General features: G+C 30.7%; 5 protein-coding genes across 8 annotated transcripts; all 5 read right to left on the bottom strand.

The window, feature by feature from the left end:
- Nucleotides 1-5,248: 5,248 nt before the first annotated feature.
- On the bottom strand, nucleotides 5,249-10,096 carry LOC145191543 (uncharacterized). Of its 3 annotated transcripts, none has more exons than XM_090066748.1 (2): nucleotides 9,337-10,096; nucleotides 5,249-7,100 (listed from the first exon to the last, which is right to left on the bottom strand). In XM_090066748.1, exon 2 carries the CDS (start codon nucleotides 7,095-7,097, stop codon nucleotides 5,367-5,369), a length of 1,731 nt encoding a protein of 576 aa, XP_089922874.1. In that variant the 5' UTR covers nucleotides 7,098-7,100; nucleotides 9,337-10,096; the 3' UTR covers nucleotides 5,249-5,366. The 3 variants fall into 3 exon arrangements, with proteins under 3 accessions (XP_089922874.1, XP_089922872.1, XP_089922873.1); XM_090066746.1 differs by lacking the exon at nucleotides 9,337-10,096 and adding an exon at nucleotides 8,580-8,798; XM_090066747.1 differs by lacking the exon at nucleotides 9,337-10,096 and adding an exon at nucleotides 7,579-7,818.
- A 1,088-nt stretch (nucleotides 10,097-11,184) lies between these two features.
- Nucleotides 11,185-18,489, bottom strand: LOC149881540 (uncharacterized). The gene is made up of 3 exons (XM_090066749.1): nucleotides 18,395-18,489; nucleotides 13,670-15,114; nucleotides 11,185-12,852 (listed from the first exon to the last, which is right to left on the bottom strand). The coding sequence occupies exon 2, from the start codon at nucleotides 15,100-15,102 to the stop codon at nucleotides 13,720-13,722; it is 1,383 nt and encodes a 460-aa protein (XP_089922875.1). The 5' UTR covers nucleotides 15,103-15,114; nucleotides 18,395-18,489; the 3' UTR covers nucleotides 11,185-12,852; nucleotides 13,670-13,719.
- Nucleotides 18,490-19,342: 853 nt separating this feature from the next.
- LOC145191619 (uncharacterized) lies at nucleotides 19,343-20,798 on the bottom strand. Its single transcript, XM_090067176.1, has one exon. The coding sequence runs from the start codon at nucleotides 20,796-20,798 to the stop codon at nucleotides 19,809-19,811; it is 990 nt and encodes a 329-aa protein (XP_089923302.1). The 3' UTR covers nucleotides 19,343-19,808.
- Nucleotides 20,680-23,039, bottom strand: LOC149881539 (uncharacterized). The gene is made up of 2 exons (XM_090067172.1): nucleotides 21,405-23,039; nucleotides 20,680-20,808 (listed from the first exon to the last, which is right to left on the bottom strand). The coding sequence occupies exon 1, from the start codon at nucleotides 22,796-22,798 to the stop codon at nucleotides 21,446-21,448; it is 1,353 nt and encodes a 450-aa protein (XP_089923298.1). The 5' UTR covers nucleotides 22,799-23,039; the 3' UTR covers nucleotides 20,680-20,808; nucleotides 21,405-21,445.
- An 896-nt stretch (nucleotides 23,040-23,935) lies between these two features.
- Nucleotides 23,936-27,170, bottom strand: LOC149881538 (uncharacterized). 2 transcript variants are annotated; one of them, XM_090067173.1, is made up of 3 exons: nucleotides 26,984-27,170; nucleotides 25,692-25,870; nucleotides 23,936-25,265 (listed from the first exon to the last, which is right to left on the bottom strand). In XM_090067173.1, exon 3 carries the CDS (start codon nucleotides 25,222-25,224, stop codon nucleotides 24,205-24,207), a length of 1,020 nt encoding a protein of 339 aa, XP_089923299.1. In that variant the 5' UTR covers nucleotides 25,225-25,265; nucleotides 25,692-25,870; nucleotides 26,984-27,170; the 3' UTR covers nucleotides 23,936-24,204. The 2 variants fall into 2 exon arrangements, with proteins under 2 accessions (XP_089923299.1, XP_089923301.1); XM_090067175.1 differs by lacking the exon at nucleotides 25,692-25,870.
- Between the last annotated feature and the right edge of the window lie 334 nt (nucleotides 27,171-27,504).

The following is a 27,504-nucleotide window of genomic DNA, read 5'->3' as shown; positions in this document are numbered from 1 at the left end:
AAATACATTGTCTGACAATAATTCTACTCAACTTTTCAACCATTAAGTTACCTTTAAATATTCATTTTAAACTCTAAAAAATGTTCTGTGAAAATACCTTTTGTGATACCCTTTCATTTTATGAAACTAGTGTGACATAAATTGAAAGGGTATCACAAAAAATTCAAAATATCATACATTTTAACAAAAATACATAAAAATAACGAAATTATATATATATATATATATATATATATATATATATATATATATATATATATATATATATATATATATATATATAAATAAAGGCTTGTTATATGGTGGTCTTCTACTATATATATTCTTTGTAAAAAGCCACTGTACAACCCTTTATTTATATAAACGGTGTAAAACCGAATAAGCATATGCTTTGTCATGTCTTCATAATTCAGATTTATCACTTGTGTTCCATTTGGCGATAATACTGCATTACTAAATCAAGAGCTATCGAGTCTTTATATATTTCCCTTTCTTTTCTTCTAAAGAAGAATAAGAAACTAATAATACAAAAAATATCAAATGTGTTTGATATTTTTTGTTACATACCGCGTTCTTTTTTTCGCTACTTTGGTATTTATATTGTATTTACATTATTTAACTTTTCTGCGATGGAGACAATGAAACTTCTCCTTTGCAACTATAGTTGATATTAGTGTCGAAGAGACCTCTTCTTGAAATCGAGAAAAGAGTGAAGTTTTTTTTTTAGTGGAACAGTCAAGAATTATTTCAATAGGAAAATCACAAAAAATTCCACATTTAATTAATATAGTTTTTGATGAAAAAATAAAACAGTTTTTTAGTAAAAAAAACAAAACTTTTAATGACGATAGTTGTTAATGGCTACCATGGTAACAGCTTATAATTGTAGATAAATAAAACGGCTTTAAACGAGGCTAGAAACGTTGGCTTTGATCTATCATAGTTTTTAAAGTTTGGCAAGTTTAAAGATAAAATTTAGATTAGCACTCCGAACTCTAAAAATTATGTTTAAAAAAAAATTTCATCGATTTGAATTCCTTCTCTATGCGCGCATTACTGGTAAAATTTGAGTCAAATATGGGAGAAAACAAGAGTAAGAACTATATGAAAAATTACATGAGGGATTATAGAAGTTTTAAAAAATTATTTAATGCTAATGAGGAAGAGGTTAGTTTTGAAAATGGTACCTACTCCGTTTGCGACTCTTTTGTATCATGCGTTAGTACGCACATACCATTGCGTACGTATATTCAATTGCGTACTAACGGTATGAGTAATTTTAAATATTTTGAAGAAAATGAAGAAGAACTAGATGACGAAAGTATCATTAGAAATCATTAACAAGCAAGACTTACAGATAACCATAGAATAAGTACGCAATTACAACTACCAATCGCAACTAAATCACTAGTGAACTGGTCTTAAATCAACGGTGAATATCACTGCTAATTCACTAGTGACAAGTCACTCAATTACTGGTTATCAAAAATTTACCGATGAACACCAGGGAATAAGTACAATAATCTAACAATAAGTGTTAAATCACTACTAAATTACCAGTGACGCGCTCGTAGGGTTTTTAGTTTAAAAGAGAAAGTATGATTAAAAAAAACCCTTACATAAAAACTTAAAAAATTTATTTTTTGTAAAACGGTGAATAACTACATTCTTTACTTAATGATGCAGTAATATTACAATGGGTATATCAGGGATCAGGTGGAGTCAAAGTTTTTTGGTTAAAAGTCACACATCTTCCGATCCCTTTCCTTATTTGAGTGTTGCATATTATTTCATACAGTGAATTATTCGAAAATAGTTTAAAGGTTCAATAATTTTTTGTTTTTTATGAAACTTACTTGATTTACAAATGTTTTAAAACAAAAAACTTAACAAATTCCCTAATGACCATTAAAAACAAAGAAACATTTTACTTTTATTGAAAAGTTAACCTTTAAAGATAAATTATCTTTCAAGCTTTAAAACTCATAAACGAAGTAATAATTTTATTTTGTTTAAAATGGCAGTATAAAAACAAATTTAACAAATGAAAAACAAAACAGCAACAACAACAACAAAACACTTACAGATTTTAAAAGCTATAAAGTAAAACTATAATGTTTAGGAAAAACACAGAAATCATTAATACTTTGTAATTTTGTTCTTCAAATGTATATTGCTACGCTAAGGTATTAAATCCATAAGACTTTGTACAATTTTTTTAGGTACTATCTGTTAGTGCTTGGTAGAGACATCATCATTCTTTCTTAATTTGATGATATAATAGTAAGTGCCGATTTTTCTATTTGTTTGTCTTAGTATGATCAGAGGTCTTGAATGCAATTGAATTATATCGGGTGGGTAGCTGACACACCATCTTAACATATTGGTTTTAGAAGCAAGATAAGAAGTCAAGTGATTGTACCAAATTGATTTGAAGGATATCAGTGTAGCAAATTGAATTATATATGCTGTATATGTATAAACATATCTATTAGTATTGGTTTTAAGCTATACCGTTTTGTACTCTTTTATCTGCTACCAATTTTCCGGCTACCGAAGCAATATTAATGGAGCCAATTTTAAAAAACTTTCAAATAACCAGCACCGTTGTAATTCATGCACGCCCATATACCAAATTTATTCTACAGTGCAATCAACATTATTCTTTCAAGCTTTATACGCAAGTAGGTTCCGATTTTTTGGCTATCAACTTCAACTTTCGTTTCATCGCTAAACATCGCTGTTCGCTAACTTAAACTATCCGAAAATTTGACAAACGCGCAGAATGTTAGGCGTGCTTTCTAGTGTCCAGCGTTCAACTGAGTTTTTGTGCATGCTGTTTTCAATGATATATTAAGAATAACTAGATGTCTAACTGCCGTAAATCGGTATAAGAAAAAGTGAAGCAAAAATCGGCCATTATGGGGGGCAAAATCTTTACACTATTTATCAAAACAAAACAAATACGAAGCTTTTGATTTGTTAAATTTGCCCCCCATAATGGCCGATTTTTGCTTCAAAAAATACGCGAAAGTTAGACATCTAGTTATTTTTAATATATCATTGGCTGTTTTTCACACAACTTGGTGCTTAAAATGAGTTTTAAGAACCAGCTGTGGGCTTATTTTTAACCATCCGCTTTTGCGCAGTTAGGTGTTGTTTTTTTAGATAATTGCTTTAATTGATACTAAACTGTGTTTGTCTCTTGTACTTCAGCTAGTAGCCAACCAGAAAACTGTCAATTATGGGCTGTATCCATTCTTTAAATTGCTAAACGGTTCGAAGAACAGACAATTTCAGTATTACAATGGGCCATGATATTTGGCAGACTGAAAATCCACGTTCGAACAACACTATTTTTGAGTAGGATTATAATTTGCGATTATTTCTTAATATTAGAGATTATTAAAGAACCTTCCCAGAACTTTCACGAACACGATTACTTTTAGAACTTTTTTGAACACGATTACTTTTAGAACTTTCGTGAATACGATTACTTTTAGAACTTTCACAAACACGATTACTTTTAAATAAAAGTTGTAAATATCAGTAAAAAGAACTATAATTTTTTATTCTTCACACAGGACTTGAATGAGTTATTTACAATTATTCAAACTTACTTTAAGGTATTACAAACTTTTTTTTTTTTTTTTTTTTTTTGAAAAAGTGCTTTTGCTGGAAAACTAACTACCTGATTGCATGGAAGTTTCAAAATGAAACATGGTAGGGGAAAGGTGCCTATGATGGTATAGTGCCTATGATGGCATACCAGTCATATTTCCAAAAATATTAGTTTTTGATCAATAGTGATTAGACCAACATGTGTATATTAGCAATTCATTACTTCTGGTGAAAATTCGTCCCTCTGTCATAAATAATGCTTTTTGTAATCAACAAACATAAATTTTCGCATGTGGTGTTGTAGTTTTAATGCTCTCATATATTTAGGATTACAATTTTATTATACATCATACAGAAATGAAATTTTCATGTATTTCATCTGAAAGCTTTGTACATTTATTAGAATACTTATTTTAATGCTATGTGTAGAATAAGGTAGACACAGCTTGTTTTAACAAGTATGACTCTTTCCTATGATGGCATACCGAGGAGTTGCCATCATAGGAAAGTCTGCAAAATGAATTGAAAAAAATACCTAAAATAGATTTTAATGCGCATAAAAAGGTGATCAAGCTAATACCAAAGATGAAATACAAGAGCTTGAGAAACCAACACATTTCGAAATGAGATCTGCCCCATCAGAAGCTTTCATATGCATTGGATCTTCCGTTTCAACGAAAGGATAAGATCTAGTATACAAAAGTTGTGTCCGATGCCTTTAGCAACCCCTAAAATCGAATTGAAAAAGGCACGAAAACGTGGTAAAACTGGACTACTGAATACCACACCGGATATCCAAGAATTAAAAGATAAGGCAAAATATAAAGAAAGAGAAAAAACTTTATGTGAACTGTGCTTATAGACCAAATATTTATTTTTAATTTTGTTTTCTTGATAAATTGTGTTTCCATTAATAAAAAACAAAAAAAAATTCTTGTTTGTCTATTTTCTTTAAAGTGTGCCATCATAGGAGCAGTTAGTTGCCTATGATGGCATACTTGTATTTTTTTTTTTTTAATGGTATATTCTTATAAAAAAAAGCAAAATAGTAAAAATTCTGAGGTTCATTAACTTTCTGCATGTTAGAGGGAATACACCCATGTCAAAAATTACTTTTTAAGTTTTCAGGTAATGACTCAGAGAAACGTTAAAGTTAAGTATGCCATCATAGGCACCTTTCCCCTATCCTTATTTTGCGCACAGCTAATTACTTTAGATGACGTAATGTAATGCTTTGAGGAAAAAAATTTTTTTTTAACGATATATAAGCAAAATTATCATTAATTGTCATTAATTATCAAAATTATCATTAATTCTGGATCCCCTAAGAAAATAATATTTAAAGTTAAATTGTTCCGTTCATAAGATTTAAAGATAAAAAATTAAATTGCCAAAATATTTCCTTCTATTTCTTAACTTTGTGCCAATATTGTGGCTCACAGTTTTATTACTGCCAAAGTTGATACTTGAAAGATGATACTAGAAAAATGATACTGAGATGAAAAACAATCTTTAAATCATTTCAAACTTTGAAAATTTGCTAACGCAATAATTTCAAAATTTGTAAATTTAGAGCTTTACTGCAGTTAAGATTTTTTCCATCATTTAAACCCACCATAAACTAGTCTTTTAAATTGCGATTACTTATAAAACAAAATGAAATAAAACTCATAAACTTCTATTTTAAAAACGAATCCTTGCAGTGTTTATCCTAAAAATAAATCGATAATTATTAAATTTAGATGCTACATGCTGATGTCATCAAATACGCTGTCATCTAAATCTGAGTTGTTATGATCCGAGTTGGATTTACTATCTTTCATTGTATCAATTACAACAAAGTTCTCACTGTGAGTGCTTTCTTTTTCAGGCTTTAAAAATCGAATTCTTTCTTTAGAACTTCCCCTTGATACTTTTCTCATTTTAAAACCGAACTTTGGTTTTTTCGGTTGATACAAGCGTAACTTAGAGGGAGTAGTTGGAGATTCAAACGCATCAGTAGAAACTGAATGAGACTCTTTGCAACTGGTCCCAGGAGTATTTGTACTATCATCAGAAATTGGCAGCGGGTTTTGATCTTCATTTGTTTCACTATCCTCACCGATAGAGTTTAAACTGTGACGATAGGTATCATCTACAGGTCTAGTGACTCCTCCAGGAAAGATCTTAGTGTTACCTTGAATCTTGTCAAGAATATTTGCATAAGGATGAGATTCTAAGTTAAAAGAATCAATCAGAGATTCACTTCTTTCCGACAGTTTTCGCATAGTGCTTTTTCTAGAAACCGATTGTCTAAATGATGGACGTTCAAATGAACTATTTTTGTGTTGCTTTTGTTCGCCAGAAAACGAGACATACCTTGTAGAAAACTTCCGACTTAGAGCCGTGGATTTGTCGATGTGATCGATTGACGAACTAAAAGAGCTTCTAGGGAAAATTACTTCTTTAGAACCCCCGGTACTAACTTGGGTTTGCACGCGGAATCTTCCAATTGTAAACGTTCTATTTGCAGTTGCATCTAAAGATTCAAAAGTCCAATCGTCAATTGTTGATAGATTAATATCGTCTTCACTCATTCCATCAAATGGGTCATCAAGTTTGTCTTGTACGCCTTGAAGAGCAGAGAAGACAAATGCCACAAGCACAGATATATAATACGGTGACCAGTTATTTTTTGACCTTTGACCTTCATAAACAAAATATGGCGAGAGAACAATAGGTAAAACAAATATCAGCACTTTGTTAAAAGAGCGAATAGATCGCGGTGAGCGATATTCACGAATTACTCGAAGGCGCTCAAACGCTAAACATAGAGAAGTTAGAAGAACGAGAGATCTTGATACGAGCGCTGAGTTCGCCGGTAAATCACTAACGCGAAGATTTTCTATTAATTGATTAGTATCACTAAAGTCTTCATACATCGCTCTAAGAATAACTTTACGATGGGATGTCTTGTTTGTTAGAAGATATTCTCTCATATAAAAAAGCATACTTTTCAGTTTTTGGTGAACAGCCTGCATCCAAAGTATATCCAAATGTGCTGCTTCTCTCCAATCACGCATGCAAAAAAACCATGATAAACCCGCAGATTTAAAGTTTGCTAAATCGTCTAAAACTTTTTCACGTCGTTGAAAATCAGTATTAATGGAAAATGCTAACGGGAAAACGATAGGAGATACAAACAAACCGACATTGACACTAAAGGTCAAATTGTAATACTTTGACAAATAAACCGAAACAGCTGCTATTACCATTTGTACAAGGACCATATAATTGAAGTTTTGAAAGAAACTTTTTAAAGTACTCAAAGTAAAAGTGTAAACAAGAAAACCACGATAGTATAATGTTGCTTTGGTTGATAAGTTGAGCCTTCGCTCCTGCGACCATTCGTAAATAGCCTCTCGTCCCTCTTCATCCTGAAGATCCCAGAAATGTCCGCCTCCATATATTTTCGTTCTTTTAGGCAGTTGCCTCATTTTCTAAATAAAATACAAACAAATTTATCTTCTTTCTTAAGTTGATTGTTAATTTTTCTTGTTATTTTAATGGATTCCAGCGAAAGGTACGCTATAAAAATCTAAGATTGTTTGCTGATACCATGAAAAATATCTGAGCCCCTTACAAAGTAAAATGCTGCAATTCCATTAAAACAATATTTTCATTCTTTGTATTTAAAATATCTTAGAGTATTACAAACGATTCATCAATTAGACAAAAAGTCTAATTGATGAATCGTTTGTAATACTTAATCACAGTTGCCATCCAATTTGACAACATTTTAACTAATTTAATTTCATGTTAAGTCAACGAAAAAATATCGTAACATAATTTGGCAAACAGAAGAAAAAGGAGCACTACAAGGTATTTCACAGACGAATGAAGCATTCCCTATTGTTTCAAATGCTTTTTTATTTTAAAAAGAAAAAAAAAAAAAAATAGAATAAACGATTTTCTTACTTGCGCGTCAAATAATATTAAATTGTTAAGAAGTGCATTCTTTGTAATTCTGTTTTTGAATTCATCGATGCGTTAATCAGAATTTATAATACAGTAAAAGAGTTAGCTATTTGCAGGAATAAAATAGATAAATATTGAAGGAGCATTAGAACAATACAGCGTTGTTAAAAAGTTTTAATTGCCTCTACGTTGAAAGATTTACGCTGAACTACCTTTTAATCCTGTATTAAAGCGTCCTTTAGTTTTAAAATTTAAACTTGATCGTACGAATATCAAAGCTACGATAATCACGTTTTTTATAGCCTTTCGTCTGAAAGGCGCGATGCTAGCCTTATAAGGTTATTGTATCGCTTGAAATGTAAGAAGATGGCTTGCTTTATCATTTATAATGTTAGTCATAAGAAACTATATATGTTAAGCTTCTTCAAGACCGTTTTACCGACTGACTTTAAGCGACCTTTTTCTATTCGACTTAAGTCGTAGAGAGTCGTGATGAAACACTGGCCTCTGTTATATCGGAAACTGTTAGTTGGAAACATCTTGACAAAACTGGTTGAAATTACAATTAAAAAACGTACTCCCTCATTTTAATTACGTTATTATTTTAGAAGCATTTCCGGCTCAAGTGTTAAGCACAATAAATTAACGAATGGAAGGGCAATTTCTTGAACCTTTGGAAATTTTTGTGCGGTTTTCTGATATGGCATTTTTGCCAGTTTTTTATTGTAAGATTTTTTGTGATTTTTTTTTCGTTGCGGTTGAAAATTTTTGTTTTTAAAATGTTTGCAGATTGAAAGTTTTTTAAATAGCACAAAACTCTCTTTGAAATAATGTTTTTTCGGTTTAACTTTTTGAAAATAATAAAACCTCTCTTCCAGTTTATCATTTAACTAAGTTGATAAGAGATGTTATCCGCATGTAAGGCTCTAGCGAATTTTAGCATCTGTTTTTAGGTTGCTGTATACCAAACATTACTATTAGACATTAGAAATAAAATATACCTCTTTCCACCATGTATTGAACTTCATCATAAACCGATTCTCAATTGTAATCTACATTTACTAAGCAACACTTTTTAACCTTTCGGTTTAAATTAGAAAACAAATCATGCTGAGCAAATACTCAGTGATAACGCGAAGTTTATTGAAGAAGAATGTCTCAAAAAATCAACGGCTTTTGTTTTTTGATACCGACTTGTTATAAAGTTATAACTTTTGCAGGAAAAAATGCTTTTATAAACTGTCTTTTGTTGCACGGTTACCGTGGTAACATTGCTTTTTAATAAAAAAAAAAGCGGAAGAAAATTATCGAATAATAAAACCGCGGAAGTATAAAAAGTAGTGTTTAGTAATTTAAACAACGCATTTTACAATAAAAGCGATCTTTTTGCTTAGATAAGTTCGCACGAAATATACTAACGTAAAAACCCAAAGTTTTACAATTTTTTAAATTTTCATATTTTTATTTTTATACATGCGGAGCTGTTTTGTTACAAAATGCAAAAAGTCAACTGTAAACAAATTCATCTCCCACTTTTTTTTTCTTTATCTTTATAGCTTCGAAATTTCTAACTCTTGGTTATAATTATTTATATAAATTATCGATAAGTTTTTTGTGACGTGAATTTACAAGTATATTTTTGTACGTATATTTCAAAGTATACTTTTCATTGTAAGAAAATTTTAGCAACCCGTAATAAAGTTTCTTACTAATATGCATTAATCTGTTTATTAGAAAGCAAAACACTGAAAAGCTCACTTTTTTCCAGCTCGCACTTCATCTACTCATTCAACGCACTGATTAGATCTTGAACCATCGTCAATAGTTGTAGGCAGTTTGCACCAATAGTTTCAGACTGAGTTCAAGGCAGAGTGTATAGTAGATTGAGTTTCATATTTTGTAAGAAGTTCGAGCAACCTGAGATGCGAGCTTTGAGCATACTTCTGCGTTATGGACTCCAAAACATATCCACAAACCTTCTCGTGTATCAACTAATATTCAATATTTGGTGAAGTGAATTTTGCGTTGAACTTTTCATCTACAAAATCTTTTTGAACCTCGTCTAGCATACGTTCACTACTAGAGCTAATATTGTAACTTCTGAGACAAAATTTGTCACAAAAACCAGTCGCAAAGAAGAAAGGAAAATTTATCATCAAAAAATAGACAAACAATTTCATTATGTTAAGCTTTTCATTATTTTAGTGAGGAGGAAAGACGAAAGAAATTTTAAACATCTTTAAGTTTTACACAACTCAAACATCCAATTTTCAATCGAAGAAAAGTGCGAGACGGCCGAAACACCAGATGGACACACGTGTACAATTGGGTGAAAAATAAATCAAAAAACACCATTAATGTTTAAAACTGTTTTCATAATAACAACCAGAAATTCAAACGTAACCGCAACGATAAATGGTATTAGTTCAATTAGTAAGGCACGCAACAATTCTGTAATTCTTTTATGATTTTTACAAACAAATCGAGACCAGAGACGAATGCAAATCAAAAGATAACTGGTAAAACCCGTTTCTTAGAGGTCGAAATAAGTACACTAATTTGAATATAAAATTCATTGTTTACGCCAGAACATCACCTGAGATAGGAAAACATCTGCAGACATGTAAAAACAGTAGTTGAGAAAATTTGGCGAATTTTTGGGGGATTTTCTTGGAAGATTTTTTTCCAGAGCGTTTGGAAGGATTTTTTGTGAGAGATTTTATGGGAAAAAGAAGAAGACTCTTATGAGAAAATCTTAAAGAAATTTTTGGTGAAGATTTTAGGAGAAAAGTCAAAAAGAGATCTTTTTTTTTAAAAGAAAATCTTAAGTGATTTTCGGAAAATGAGAAAGAGAAGATTTCAATATGAGAATAGTTCTAATATGGAAAGACACTCAGGTCACGAGTCCAAAGGTGGTAAGAGAAGATATTTGAGTGACTTGGATTGTATATTATTATTTGTATTTTTAAATTTTAAAAGAATATAAATTCATGAGATAAATAATTGAGAATATTTATGTTAAATAATATAAGTAAGAAAAGAAAAACCAGTGGTAAGTATTGTCATTTTGTATATATTTTTCGATTTAGCATTTTCATTATTGTTTCTATTTGTGTTAATATTTTTATTGAAAAGTAACACCACCCTCACATATTCTCATCACTCACACCATCTCCACCCTCACACTCTACTTGGCGCTACTCACACCATTGCCACCCTCATACTATTTGCGGAATTCACACATCACCACCCTCACAATCTCCGCAATCTAGAAAACCCCGCCCTTTACAATATGGTTAACCTTTTACATAACGTTGCTGTTAAGATAATTCACGAGTTTAGAATTATTTTGCTCTCCCTTTTTAAGAGTTGGAAGAAAATGAGTTATTAATTTTAGCATGCAACTATTACTTTTAAAAAAATACGCTTTTTTTTAAAAAAACTTTTTTCTAAATAACTTGTTTAAACATGAATTATTTAAAGCATAGGTTATTATTTCTTTAAAAATTAAAGTTAAAATTTTAAGTAATTTTTACTTTTAGAAAAAAATCAAAAACTTTCTCTCAATGTTTAAATTTGGAGATGGAACAAAATAATTCTAACCTCGCGAAATGTCGTTATTTAAAACTACTTTCAAATATACAATAAAAATATAATATCAATGTGCATTGTATAATAATTCTTTTTTGTTCATCAAGATCAAATTAGATAAAAGTAAAATGCACTTTACGATTTTTACGTGTTTTATCATTTTAGAATATCACCAATCAACGACAATCAATTTTAGAATATCACCAATCAACGACGATCTTGAAACAAATTAAAGAGGTTCTACAGCCTTATGGTGTTCCATGGAATAGAAGCACTGTAACAGGGTATGTATAGTCTAATAGTTTACCTCCAACGTTTTTCCAATCACCAGCAGGTAGTTTTTCTATTATCTATCGTAATGGTTTGTTAAACGATTACTTTTTCAAGAACACCAACATGGGGATGAGGCTATGAATTAGACTGGGGAACATCAGCATGGGGATGAAACTGAGTATTCACTAATTTGCTTGATGATTCTTTTTTCAATATACCTTTCAAAGGAGCTATAGAGCCTTTGTCACTTTTATGCTGGATTGAACTTTGTAAGGGAACTACATTCAACAATTGATCTTCCTTAAAAACAGAAGTTGTCAATTTTCGATCAGCTGATGTTAAAGGAAATAGAGCTTGAGTTAAATTTTTCGGTTCATCTGAACTCTCTCGATGCTCTTTGATTAGCTGCTCAAATTTAAAATACCTGTCTTTAGTAGCTTCTAGAGACTGAAATGTCCATTCATCTATTGATGATAGATTAATGTCATCCTCACTCATTCCGTCAAACGGATCATCAAGTTTGTCCTGAACTCCTTGAAGAGCTGAAAATACGAATGCTATTAATACAGATATGTAATACGGTGACCACTGGTTATTCGAATTATAACCTAGAAGTACACAGTAAGGCGAAATGATGGTAGGAAGAAAGAAAATAAAGATTTTGTTAAAGGAACGAATTGATCGAGGCGAACGGTATTCCCGAACAACTCTGAGACGCTCAAATGCCAGGCACAATGCATTGATAATAAGATGTACTCTGGCTACAAGAGAGGTGTTTGCTGGCAGATCACTCTTCCGGACTAATTCAATCAGTTGAGTAGTATCGCTAAAATCTTCATAAATCGCTCTGAGGATTACTTTTCGTCTCGAAATCTTGTTTGTTATGAGGTACTCACGCGTATGAAAAAGGATGCTTTTTAGTTTCAGATGTACAGCTTGCATCCACATTTTGTCCAAATGTGCCGCCTCTCTCCAATCTCGCATGCAAAAAAACCACGTCATTGCCGCGGCTTTGAAATTAGCTAAGTCATCCAAAACTTTTTCCCTTCGTTGAAAATCAGCATTAATAGCAAAAGCTAACGGGAACACAATAGGAGAAACAAACAAGTTTACATTTACGTCGAATGTTAAATTGAAATACGTTGATAAATACACTGCAACAGCTGCTAATGCCATTTGGAAAATCACCATAAAATTAAAGTTTTGAAAAAAACTATTCAGCGTGTTGAAGGTAAATGTATACACCAAAAAATCTCGGTAGTATAAGCTTCCCTTGTTTAATAGTTTAAGCCTTCTTCTTTGAGACCATTCTAGGATTGGCTCGCGTCCTCGTTCTTCTATTATATCGCCGAAAAGTGTTCCACCCAGGGCATTTTTTCTTTTACCCATTCCGCTTTTTCTGTTCTTTTTCTAAAAAGAATGTTTAATTATTTGGTTTTTTTAAATCATAATCTGCAGATAATATTATTTGTATTATTTTAACTACATATTTTTTCTTATTTTTTCTTTTTTATTACATATTTCATTACGTATTAATCAATATCATATAATAGTAATTGGATGCTATTTCGTATCATTTAATTTTAATTACATATTGCAACATTAGTTAGATTTATTTTAATTGATTTTGTATTAAATTTAATGAACTTTAGTTAATTTACGATTAAATAATTTCAGTTTCATATTTACAACGTCAATTAAAAATGTTGTATCATGTAAACGAGATGCTAATTCAATCTTCATATTATTTTTCATTTATTTCATTATTCTTCATAATATGTATATTCATATTATCTCACTTTAATTACATATTAGTTCATATGATTGTAATAACGTATTATTTCATGTCATTATTTATATTAATTCATGTTTAATTACATATCAATTAATAATAACATATTAATTCATGTCGTATAGTTTAATTACATATCAATTAACAATAATTGATGTTAACTATTATTGATTAATACTATATCATTTTAATTATACATTACCTAATATCATATAATTTTAACTTCATATTGATTTATAATTTTATTAAAAACGTGAGCAACTTTTAAAATAGCAAACAATGTAGAAGAAAAGTACAAGAAAAAAATATATATTATGTTAAAAAAATAATTTAAGCTGTAAATTTAAATAGCAAACATTTAAAGTTATGCAGATTTTCTCTACTCAAAAAAAAAACAAAAAAAAACTAACAAATATTTTAATAGAAAAAATCTACTTCATCTCCTTGAAGCGACTGTGACGTCTCCTTGTTCTTAAGTTCAAAATTTATTTGAGGGTTATATCGTCTAAAGATTCATAAGATTCGCTTCTAGATTTATCTAACGATTCATTAGACTGCTTTAATGGTTTAATAACGCCTCCTCGCAAAATTGTAGTAACGCCTTGTATCTTATCAAGAACTTCTGCGTACGGATGCAGCTCAGGATGAAATGATTCGGTATTTGACTCATGTAAATCTTTGAAAGGTTGACTCGGAGTGTTTTTCCTCAGCGTACTTACACGCTTTATACTGGAGCGCATAAAAGAGACACTTTTAGAAAGCGGTTTTGCACCACTAAATTTTTTCTTATCGTAATGTTGCGTTTGATCGGCTGATGCGGAAAGTTTTGAAGATGATATATAAGAACCTTTTGCACCTTCAAATGTTCCTTTAGGTTCAACTTTGAATCTTCCAATAGTAAATGATCTGTTTGCTGTAGCTTCTAGAGACTGACATGTCCAGTCATCTATTGACGATAAGTTGATATCATCCTCACTCATCCCATCAAAAGGGTTATCAAGCTTATCTTGAACTCCTTGAAGAGCAGAAAACACAAATGCTACTAAGACAGAAATATAATAAGGTGACCATTCATTTTCGTTCTTTCGTCCAACAAATACACAATAGGGGGAAAGAATGATTGGCAGGAAAAATATCAATACTTTGTTAAAAGCGCGAATAGATCGCGGAGAGCGATATTCGCGTATGACTCTCAAACGTTCAAAAGCCAAACACATTGTGTTTAAAAGAACGAGAGATCTTGTTACAAGTGCTGAGTTTAATGGGAGTTTACTGGTTCGTATACTTTCAATAAGTTGGTTGGCATCACTAAAGTCTTCATACATAGCTCTTAGGATAACCTTCCTCCGAGCACTTTTTTCAGTTAAGAGGTATTCTCTCATGTAAAACAACATACTCTTTAATTTTTGGTGGACTGCTTTCATCCAAAATGTATCCAACTGTGCTGCCTCTCTCCAATCACGCATACAAAAAAACCAAGACATTCCTGCGGCTTTAAAGTTTGCTAAGTCATCCAGTACTTTTTCCCGTCTTAGAAAGTCGGTGTTTATCGAGAACGCTAACGGAAAAACTATCGGCGAGACAAACAAGTTGACGTTGACATCAATTTTCAAGTCGAAATACTTCGATAAATAGACTGCAATAGCAGCTATTGCCATTTGTACAAATACCATAAAGTTGAAGTTTTGAAAAAAGCTTTTCAATGTACTGAGAGTAAATGTATAAATCAAAAAATTATGATAGTAAAAACGTTTATTTAACAGTTTAAGTCGTCGCTTTTCTGACCATTCTAATATTATCTCACGTCCTTCTTCGTCAATTATGTCCCAAAAAAGTGCACCACCCAGTGCTATTTTTCTTTTAGCCATAGTTTTTATTATCTACAACAAAAGTTTATTAATAAATCTATAAATCCTAAATAAAGAGAACCACCTGTGTATTATTTGTGTCATAAGTAAGCAGAGAGTTAGAAATATTTAAATCAGCATTTAAATCTTATAAAGAAATTGAACAAGTGTATATAAAATGATAAGCCATCACTAATAATATTAATGGAATTATAGTCAGGTATATCTCAGTTTTTGATTACAGCTGAATAAAAATTTAAAAAATATTTTTTCATAGAAAAAAATATATCGTGGAGGAGATTCGTACTAAAATAGCCATGTACTGAAATAATCTGTGCTTCAAGAAACATAAATTATCTTCTATAAAACCTGGAGCACATTTTGTTAGTTGTTTTTACAATATTTTTGTATCAATAAAAAAAAGTTTATAAAAGCACTAAAAAAAAAAGCACAACGTAAATTTTTTGGACATCAAAAGACAAATCTTTCTAATGCTACGGCAAATAGAGTTTTTAAAAAACAGCAAAAAAAAAAACTCATACAAAAATGGTAAATAAACCTATTATTTAAAATCTGCTCTGTGTGAAATAAAAAAAAAAAAAGAAAATCAAAAATAATTACCCTATTATTCATGTTTAACCGGAGTGGCTCAAATTGTAGTGAAGCGAAACCAAATACAAGCATTGAATTTACCGATGGCCGACAAAAAAAATAACCGATGGCCGACAGAAAAATTTGATGTATTTTAATTTTTAAAAAGCATTTTTTTAAGTTTTTAAAATCATAGGCTTAAAATGTATGGAACCCAAACAGAAGTTTCAAAAAATAATTCATAAATGTTTTTAACAATATTCTCACATAAAAAGTTTAGATTTATAATCATTCGAAATGAAACCAAAATCAATTTGGAATAGTATTAAAAAGGTGATAACTTTTACTTGATAGCATAAGTTAAATTAAAAGCATACATTAAGTATTCACTTAAAAAAAAGGCACTTTGTAAATTTTTTTTCTTGCAAGTTAATTTAAAGATTATTTTCTTCTTTTTAAAACCTTGAATATAAGCGTCTGTCAACAGCTAAAATTGGTAGAGACCAGAATCTATGGTTCAAGTTGTTGAAGATATGCAAAACGAAATTCAAAGCAAAAGATAAGCAAACAAGCAATAGGAACCGATCCATATTACATAAAAAAACTAGCATAAGCTAAACAACTAATGAATAGTTAGTTTCAAGTTAAAGCCCATTCTACCAGTCTCATTTAAGGTTTTAAGAAGTGGAAGACCAGTTATTAAAAAAATGCTATACTAGAGCTTTAAAGGTATGTATGTGTTAAATTGATTAAGCTTCGTAATTTAGCTTTTGAACTTGCTATGCGGCTAGAAAAATGTTTGCTACATTCGAGGAAGGATCGTCAAAATCCACGGGTGGAAAAGAAGCGAGCAAGAAAAGATTGACAGATCTCATTTTTAAAATATAACTTAGATTTGTCACCTTGGAAACCTAAAGCACATCCATTAGAGTCCTTTAATAGTCACAACGCTGACATGTTCTACAATGTCAGCTTTTTGTTTTCAAAAGATGCCGTTCATATTTGTAAAGTGGTTTTTTAACTTTTTGAGATTTTAAATTTTTTTGATTTAAAAACGTCAATAGTTTTATAAATTCTTTATAAATTAAAAAAATCGTTCATGGAATTAAAAAATTATTTAAAAAATTGAAATCGCCTTTATAAATATGAAAAAATAGTGAAAATTTTTACAGCACCAAATATGAAAGAAGAGTGCCAAAAGTAGATATTCTGGAACATCCCGACGCCAAATAAAGAGATCACCAGATTTTACCATTCAAAAGTTCCAAACAAAGCAAACTAGTGGCTATGTAATGTAGGCAGTTCTGGTGGTCTTGCCTCTTTATACAGCAACACCGTCTAGAAATTAGTCTAGAGGGTGTTTCTGTATTTTTAATTCTTAATTAGTCTTATGGAGCATTTAAGTGTTGATATAACCATGAAGTAAATTTTTGGATAGTCAGCGACCTTGCAAGACGGTGTGTAAATTTGTAATTGCAGAACTTTCCGGTCAAAATTTGGATTAAAATGAATTTAAAAGAATAAAGGAATAGATAGAGTTTAAGAAAATAAATTATAATTTATGCCTGCGAGCACTTTAACTTAATTTTTATATGCAGCCATTTAAATCTAATAAGTAGAAATAGGAAGATTTGGATGAAAGACTTTTTTCAACAAATTTTCTGGTCCTTCTTTATTCTGTTTCTAGCGTATATATACAAACAATTTGATGATTGACATGTTTATAAATAGTTCAATCTTTACCTAAAGCTGAAATGCAGGAAGAAGCTAATAATAGATATAAAGGGAAGCGGACATTCAGTGGTTAAACAGACACCATCCTGAAACAAACGCATGCACTTTTAGTGGAGGTTTTAAACTTTCTCATCCTTAATTATTAAGTTTCATCAATATTCACGCACGTGATTTATAATATATACTAATAAATTACATTCTAATTTTATTAAGTTAATTTAATAATAAGGGTTACCCCACCCCCACCCCCCACCTCCACCCCTTAAGAAAAAAGTATCATGTGTCTTTAAATTCCAAAATATTTTTGAACACGATGTGTTTATAAAAAAATTTTTTCACTTCTTTTTTAAATTTAATGCCACAAATTCTTTACATTTTTTTAGCTTTTTAAATTAAGGTTTGTTTGGTTATGAGCGGATTATGGTTTGCCTCGATTATTTTGTTTGAGCTTTCCCAACTTTTAATGAACACAAACTTTGCACGACCAAAAGACCACTTCTCTTGTAGTAATTTTTTCCTAATGATAATAATCATTAGAAAGATTTTATAAATAGATATATTTGACACTATTCGCACCAACATTTTCTAAGTGCATCTCATGAATATAAGTAACAATGACGTGAATTACGACCATCTTTTCAGTTTCGAACGAACTTTTTAAAGTTAGTGTTGTTGTTAGAAGATAACTCTGGTTGACTTGTGAAGATGTATTCAGGAAAAGAATGTAAAAGATTGTAAAAAATAAACAAAATTAATCTAAATGATAGCACAGAGTATTTTAAGAGAAAAAATGTAGAAGAAAAAAAAAACAAAAACGAATACAGAAGGCTAATAAATGACTTTTATTTGATCAAAAATTAGTGATTATTAAATTTCAAAGAAGGAAAAGAAATTAAAAGCAGCATTTAAAAAGTTTTAGTTTTCAGTCAACTGTCACATCTATGAATGTATATTAAGCTAAAAAGTACAATAAAAGGCGAAATCAAACCTGAAATCTGTGACAATCGTGTTCTCATTAACTTAAAACTTCTCGACAAAGTTCTATTGAAGAGGATTCTAAATGACATTGCTTTAAATAACATAGTTAACAAATCATATGACGCACTTAAGTAAATAAAAAAAGATCTTAGAGTAAATAAATAATAGTAATTGAGAAAATGAGTAAAGATTAACGCAGAGTTGTGATAGTTGTTTAATGTCTACTCCCAAATACTTCTTGTTTACAAAAACGGATTTTGAAACGCAAGGAGTTTAAGCCTTATTTAATGTTAATTTCATGGGAGTGCTCTTCTCTTTCTTCTTCTCAATATAAATATTTTCAATTCGATAAATTACTCAAAAATTAGATACTCGGGTCGAGAAATGTCCTTTTTAAACAGACAATTTTATCAACCGTTTAAAATAACCCTCAGAGGATGTTGACGTAAGCAAAAAATCATTCGGAAGAGCTTAAAACTTTGTTGCTTTGCGAAACATGATCGAATTTCTTTATTTGAAGTTCACGTGAAAATAAAATAGAACAACTTAGCTAAGCAAATAGTTTGTTTTAAAATACGAATAAATACCATTAGTAAAAAGTTGTGCTATTGTTATAGGATTTCTAGTTCTTCACTGGTATAATTTAAAACCAAATTTTTTTCTAACCCTTTTTTCATTTGTTTAACTTTAAATTAAAACGAACTCTTACATTTGCTTGTGTTAAATAATCTCGATATCTGGTCTCGATATCTGGTCTCGATATCTGGTCTCGATATCTGGTCTCGATATCTGGTCTCGATATCATTTGCGTAGTGAAATTGGTAAGGAAAAACTTTTAAAATACGTTAAGTCTTTTCGACTAACTATTCTTCAATTTAATATTTTATTTGAAGCTTAAGAAATTATTATTATTATTTTAAGATGATTTTTACTCATAATTATTTTTCAGAACTATTTTCAGAATAAAAAAATTTGCTTTTTTCTCTTCCGGAGAAGCTAATGATCGCAATTTATATATAAAAAAACATTAAATATATATATAAAACAGTAAAAATATAAAACTATTTCAAATAATTATTTTGACGATGGTTTCTTCGAATGGTTAGTAAATATAAGATTTTCTCTGCGTTTGGTAAAAAACTAACAAATTCCAAAAAAGCTCATCAACTCAAACAACTTAGAGGTTACTTAGAGTTATGATTTTCCTCCTTTTTTTTTCTTAACTATTTAGATTTTTTTATTAAGAAAACAAAAGACTTCAATAAATGTTTATTTAACACCTTGAAAGCGTTAATCTTACCGAGCATATCAATCCGGTAGTAATTGAAATCTATAATTTTGTCGGTTAAGTCAATAGAAGGGATTTTGCAAGCCACTTATTGTGCCCATCAATTTGTGTAATTCTCTGTGGGTTTTTATTAAAGCTATTCTATTTGTAAAAACCTGTCTACATTTGCTTCTATAGACTGAAAAATCCATTCATTTATCGAACAAAGATCAATGTCATCCTCACTCAATCCATCAAATGGATCGTCGAGTTTATCTTGGACACCTTGCAGAGCTGAATAAACAAATGCAATTAGCACAGATATGTAGAACGGCGACCATTCATTTTTTGTCTTTTGCCCCAAAAACACGCAGTATGGTGAAATGAGAGTAGGAAGAAAGAAAATAAAGATTTTGTTAAAAGAGCGAATGGATCTAGGCGAGCGATATTCACGAACGATTCTCAGCCGCTCGAATGCCAGGAAAAGCGAGTTGATGACTAAATGAATTCTTGCAACAAGAGACGTGTTTGCTGGCAGGTCACTCTTACGAACGAATTCAATCAACTGAGAAGTATCGCTGAAATCTTCATAAATTGCACCTAGAATTATTTTGCGTCGTGAAATTTTTTTTGTTATAAGGTACTCACGCGTATGAAAAAGGATGCTTCTTAGTTTCAGATGTACAGCTTGCATCCACATTTTGTCCAAATGTGCCGCCTCTCTCCAATCTCGCATGCAAAAAAACCACGTCATTGCCGCGGCTTTGAAATTAGCTAAGTCATCCAAAACTTTTTCCCTTCGTTGAAAATCAGCATTAATAGCAAAAGCTAACGGAAACACGATAGGAGAAACGAACAAGGTTACATATACATCAAATGTTAAATTGAAATACATTGATAAATACACTGAAACAGCTGCTAATACCATCTGGAAAAACATCATGCAATTAAAGTGCCGAAAGAAACTCCTGATCGTGTTCCATGTAAATGTGTACACGAGAAAATCTCGACGGTAATAAAAGTTTCTTCTGGTTAATAGTTTAAGTCTTCTCCGTAATGACCAGTCAAATATTGGCTCACGACCCTCCTCATCTATAATGTCCCAAAAAAGAGTTCCTCCTCGAGCGTTTTTTCGTCTCCTCATCATCGTCTCTATTCTAAAAAGAACAACGGTCGTTGAGTTACCCTTTTTGAGATAAGAGAAGCATGTTTTAATCGTTATATTTTAGAAAGTAATCACGACTCAGAAGTAGGTATACTCTATTCAAATCAAAGAATCAAAAGCGACAAATTATACGAAATGTGTAACACGATCCTTCGAAAGTTTTTAAGTTTTTTGATTGGAAACTTTCTGCAGTAATAATTTCATATATAATAATATAATTTTAAAAATTTTAGATGATTTTAAAATCAAATGCAGAACATTTATACATTGATTGCATTTTTATGATCATAAATTTAAAAAAAAATAAGGTGATCTACTATTTAACGATGAAATATTTATTATGAACCCATTTTTTGTTTACAAAACAAATTGAAGTGTTTTGAAATGTGGAGCAAAAATTTCGTTCAAATTTTGTTTTATAAAAAATAATTTTACAGAATTGTCAAAAATAATTTTGAGATCAACACACTCAACACGTCAACCTGTCAACCTATCAACCTGTCGACCTGTTAACATGTCAAAAACACCAGATTTACATCGTTGATATAAAGGTTCCTGAGGTACTGTTTAAAAAAAAACTCGTTGTACTTGCTCATCACCACCAATTGATGTCTTTTTTTGGTAGTTTGTCAAATAAAAGATGTAACTGTGTGTGGATTGCTATTAGATGTTGCATTTTTCGAAGGTTCAAACTCAAGTTGCTTTGTTGAAATATATGGTCGCCCTCGTCTGATTTTTGTATCGCCATTTATTCTCTCAAGAAAATCTGCGTTCGAGTGTAGTTTAACCGGTTGCCTGTTAAAACTCTTCAAAGAATGATTCCGAAGTATTTTCTTTAAAGTATTTGAACGCTTGAATGAGGGGGTTTTAGGTAAAACCTTTATTGTTGGAGATTTAATTTTTTCAAAGTGTTGTGGTTTTTCATACGCACATGTAAATATATTCAGCGTATCTAAATCATCAGCATCTTTTAAATTTCGTTGAGGTTCGACATTAAAACGACCTACTGTAAAAGCTCTATTTGCTATAGCTTCTAAAGATTGACATGCCCAGTCATCAATTGATGATAGATTTATATCGTCTTCGCTCATCCCATCGAAAGGGTCATCAAGTTTATCGTGTACTCCTTGAAGTGACGAAAATACAAATGCTACTAATACAGAAATGTAATAACCTGACCATTCGTTTTTCTTTTGTTTCCCTACCAATACGAAGTAAGGAGAAAGAATGATAGGTAAAAAAAAAATTAACACTTTATTAAAAGCCCGGATGGATCGAGGAGAGCGGTATTCTCGAATGACTCTTAAGCGTTCAAAAGCCAAGCACAAAGAGTTGAGAAGAATTTGACATCTACTAATAAGTGCTGAGTTTAAAGAAAGTTTACTGGTTCGAACGTTTTCAATCAGTTGATTAACGTCACTGAAATCCTCGTACATCGCTTCTAGAATAATTTTCCGTCGGTAGCTTTTGTCTGTTAAAAGGTACTCTCTCATGTAAAACAACATGCTTTTTAACTTCTGGTGGACTGCTTTCATCCAAAATGTATCCAACTGAGCAACCGGTCTCCAATCGCGCATACAAAAAAACCACGACATTCCAGCAGCTTTGAAATTTGCCAAATCATCTAGAACCTTTTCCCGTCTTTGAAAATCGGTATTTATCGAGAACGCTAACGGAAAAACTATCGGCGACACGAACAAGTTGACGTTTACATCGAACGTCAAATTGAAATACTTCGATATATAGACAGCGACCACCGCAATTACCATTTGAACAAGCACCATAAAGTTAAAGTTAAGCAGAAAACTTTTGATTGTACTGAAAGTAAAGGTATATAACATAAAATCGCGGTAGTAAACTTTCCCCTTATTTCTTAGCTTGAACCTTCTTCTTTCCGACCACTCTAATATAATCTCTCGTCCATCCTCGTCTACTATATCTGAATAAAGACATCCTGGTGTAGATATTTTTGATTTAGCCATTTTTCTAGTTAAAGTGAAGAAATAAAATTTAATTTCGTCGTTATATGAACCACAATTTTTCAAGCGCACTTTAAAAATGTGCGTGCGGTCCTTTATCACGTTAAACAATCAAATATTTAGCAACGTGTATTTGGGTATTGTTATTTGTAAATACATAATGTATGAAGGTATATGTAATACCATTCATCTCACAATATACTTTTTTAAAACGAATAGTCATTAAAAAAATTCATCAAAAGATAATGAAAAACAAACGAAGCTATAAAAAGCTTGTTCAACTATAAATTTAAAAATATCTAAATTTATATTATACTTATATACACGTATATAAAAAATATAGGGGTATATAAGTAAAACACGTTACAGGTAAACAACAAAAAAAAAACTTCAACAAAATTTAACTGTTCACCACGTTAGGTCACATAAGATATACTTCTCCATAACCCAGGCTTTTCTTTCAATCTCTTCCTAGTGTCTCTCGCCATTTTTCCACCTGTCGAAATGCTGGGTCTCAAAGCAGGACGTTAAATTCACCCTTTAGTCTCAAAAACAGTTTTGCCAAAAAATACCTGCAAATTTTTTTCTTACCAAAAAAAATGCTTCCAACGTTATGATAGGTCTACATGTTAGAGCAATTAAGATAATTGGTTTCAAAAAACACCTTGCATATTAGGTTTGTGTGTGTGTGTGTGTGTGTGTGTGTGTTGTGTGTGTGTGTGTGTGTGTGTGTGTGTGTGTGTGTGTGTGTGTGTGTGTGTGTGTGTGTGTGTGTGTGTGTGTGTGTGTGTGTGTGTGTGTGTGTGTGTGTGTGTGTGTGTTATAAACTATATAAACTATATATGTGTATTATAACTAAATTTTAATTTCATTTTTGGTCGAGAATAAGTTTGGTCCTGAGAGGTATTAAAGTTATCTTTTGTTGATTTAAATATCACACTTCCTAAAACTAATATTCAATAGATATTTATTTATTAAAATACAATATCAATCTTATATAAATCTAAAATAAATAGAATATAAAATAAACCTAATTTTCCAAGGTTTCAAACTTTAATTTAAGCTTTTTTATTGTAATGGTTTAAAACGATAGAATATTTTAAATCTCAGCTTACAGTATTTACATATTTGTAGGGTATATATATACATATGTATCATTATAAAATTTGAAAAAAACATTCTTTTTCTTAGTTACTACTTTTGAATATACCGTTCAGTTTTAAGCCAATTTAAAAGCGAATGTAAATAGTATAAACATGTAAATAAAGAATCAAATAAAATGCTTTATTATTGCTGAATTTATTTATTGCAAGTCGTAATAAAATTAAATTTACTTCGACTTTGAAGTTTCAAAAGTGCGTCTCGGCTCTTTTGTAATAAAAACTGCTTCGACCGCAAAAAAGTTCGAACTACTTTGAGGGCCGTTCAACTAAAAAGGATCTATATTTTGTAACCTCTAGTGAATGAAGCATCCATTCCTCAATTGAAGATAGCTTTATATCATCTTCGCTCAAACCATGAAAAGGGTCATCTAGTCTATCATGAACACCTTGCAAAGCGGAGAAAAAAAAAGTAACCAATACAGACACAACATAAGGTGTCCATTTACTTTCGTTTGTCTCACCCACGTAAGTAAAGTACGGAGATAAAATCACTGGAAGAAAAAAAATGAATATTTTATTGAATGAGCGAATAGAACGAGGAGAGCGGTATTCCCGAATGACTTGGAGGCGCTCAAACGAAAGAAAAATTGACATTAGCACCAGGTAAACTCGTGCTACAAGAGGAGAGTTTAGCGGTAATTTGCTTGTTCGAATATTTTCTATAAGTTGATTGGCATCACTAAAATCTTCATACAGCGCCTTTGATATAACTTTGCGTCGAGAAAGTTTTTTCGTTAAGAGGTATTCTCTCATGTTGAAAAGCATGCTCTTCAACTTTTGGTGCACAGCTTGCAACCAGTTCATATCCAGATTTGAATCAACTCTCCAATCTCGTAAGCTAAAAAACCAAGACATTCCTGCAGATTTAAAATTTGCTATATCATCCAAAACTTTTTCCCTTCTTTGAAAGTCAGCATTGATTGAAAAAGCGAGGGGGAAAACTATCGGATTAACAAACAGATTTACATCAACATCAAAAGTTAGTTTAAATCGATTTGATAAGTACACTGAAACGACCGCGATTATAATTTGGACAATAACCATGAAATTAAGATTTTGAGCGAAACTTTTCAATGTATCTATAGTGAATGTATACTGCAATACTCCTCGATAATAGAAACTGCGGCTACTTGACATTTTAAGTTTTCGGTTGTGCGACCACTCTAAAATTACCTTTCTCGCGCCATGGTGTGGAATATCCCAAAATAGAGATCCACCTAAAGCTTTTTTTCTTTGATTAAGTATATTCTTTCTACTTTTACTCATTTCTTCTTCTTCTTCTTCTTCTTCTTCTTCTTCCGCTTATTCTAAAGTAAACAAAAGTTTACGTTAAACTATTATATTATTAAATGTTTGTATAGTTACGTTTAATTGTTGAGGAGAAAACCCTAATTCAATGTTTAACTATGGTGATGATGATGATGATGATGATGATGATGATGATGATGATGATGATGATGATGATGATGATGATGATGATGATGATTAGGTCCATAAAAAGTAATTTATCAAAACGTGATACTACACTACAAATGGAACATATTTGATGCGAGGTATTAAAATTGCGAACGCAAGAAACGTTACTTTATAACCTTTGAAAAATTTATTTGAATTGTAAAAAATGACAGTCTCAAATATTAATGGAGAGAGGACCAGCCCTACGTCTAAAAATAAACTGATAGCTACAAAAAAAAAAAAAAAAAAAAAAAAAATTTTGGACACAAAATTTGTACCTCTGACTTTTTCTTTCTTAAAGATTATCTCATCTTATTATTTACAAACTTTGGTATTTTTGGAAGCCATTTTGGTATGAATATTTGAAAAATATTACATTCAAAGATTGCTTCATTGAAATGATGAAGCAAATGTTCTTATTTATGTTCGTCTGTTCCCTCGGTTTTAACAAACCGCACTAAAAATAAAAGGTGCATCGATCTTCAAAACTTGAATGCCAACGCTGAAGATAAATTTTAAAGATGGATGAATGCATTTAAAAAAAAAAAAGGATAAACGCAATAAAAGTCTTTCAGATCACAAGTTTTTAAAAAATTTTTTAAAAAATTTTAATTTCACGTTAAGTGTCTAACACGTTATTTGAAACTTAAAAAAATCAGTTAAAAAAAAAGCGAAGAAAAAGTAAAAATCTAATTATTGGTTTTAGATGTTACTTTAAAAGATAATCCTAAAAAATTTATTCAAAAAAAAACCCCACCAAACTTTGTGAAGTTTCTTCAGCATCCAAAAAAAAAAAAAAAGCAAATCAAAATAAACAGTTAAATATGAACCTTTCATTTTATTATTCTATAAAGTCAAAGTTCTGGCTGAAAGTGATGTAAAAAGAGAGTTCTTTTTTTTAAATAATTTTGATTTAACGAGAAAATGAAAAAAATCTGAGGGGTTTAAATGTCGAATACTTTTTTGTATATAACAAAAGAGTTTTCATTTTTTATTTTTCAATTTTAATTTATTATTATTTGTGATTTTTTTTTTTAATATATTTATCATTTTTATCATTTAATATTACTTATTTTTATTCATTGTTATATACTGTTATCATTTATCATTACTATTCCGTAAAATAGCATATAGTTGTTTCCGAAAATGGGACCAAATGTGTAAAATCCACCATCATTTAGTCTACTCTCTAATCGTATACAAATTTGCGGATCGGTTGACGTAAAATTATTTTTTCTAAAATTAGGAGGATCCATGGTTTAGTTCATAAAGTTAAAAAGTTCAGCCAAAAGCTGATACATAATGGCTTCTAGTTAGTTGCGAGGTTTTTCGGCAATTATTTACATTCTTGATTTTGGAATTACTTTGGATCGTTTATTTCGTAACTCTTTCACTGTTTTGACATTCAGACGAAGAGTATATTATGTAGAATTAGTGTGTAGTTTTTTTAACTGGAATTTTTATCAAAAAGCTATCTCTCGACAAACGATAAGAAGCCGAGTCAAGCTTCAGCATTTCTGAATCTATCTTGAGAAACTTTAACAATACATTTATCCCAATTACAACTTACCAAAAATGTGGTGTCAAACATCAACTTCTGTTGCCAGGTACCAGCTAAAAACCAACCATACCAAGAGGTTTGCTGAAATGATTAAGCTTATTGCCGAGCAGGAGAATTAAAAGGGCCTTAAGAAAATTTCTATGGCTGCTGCTAAATTGGGTGAAAACTTAAGAAAAAATTATTTTAAATCTTCTCATGAAAAATTCAAATACACTTTTTTTTAAAATAAAGTTTCTTTCTTTTAAAGTTATTTCATTATTTAGAATTTGAAAAGTATCTAGGGGAGTCTTAGTTTGTAAAGGCGGGTACACATTTCAGAGTTGATTATTAAAAGATGGGGTATTCATTAATTTTTTATATTTCAAACGTAGTTAGATTTTGCATTTTTTTTGTAAGCATAATAGATTGACATGTATTATGTGGGCGTGTTATATATTTTTAATTTTATCAAAAAAATGTAAAGATCAGAACTACAACTTCTGTCACTACCTTTGAGCCTTGCATCAAAATTACACGGAATCAAGCATACA

Source organism: Hydra viridissima, unplaced genomic scaffold (genome assembly GCF_058129835.1).
Source record: "Hydra viridissima isolate aposymbiotic clone 2 unplaced genomic scaffold, HvirCarnegie_v1 scaffold_11, whole genome shotgun sequence".
NCBI classification, from domain to species: Eukaryota; Metazoa; Cnidaria; class Hydrozoa; order Anthoathecata; family Hydridae; genus Hydra; species Hydra viridissima.
Note: the sequence above shows the minus strand (reverse complement) of the source record. Positions and strands in the feature narration are given on the sequence as shown.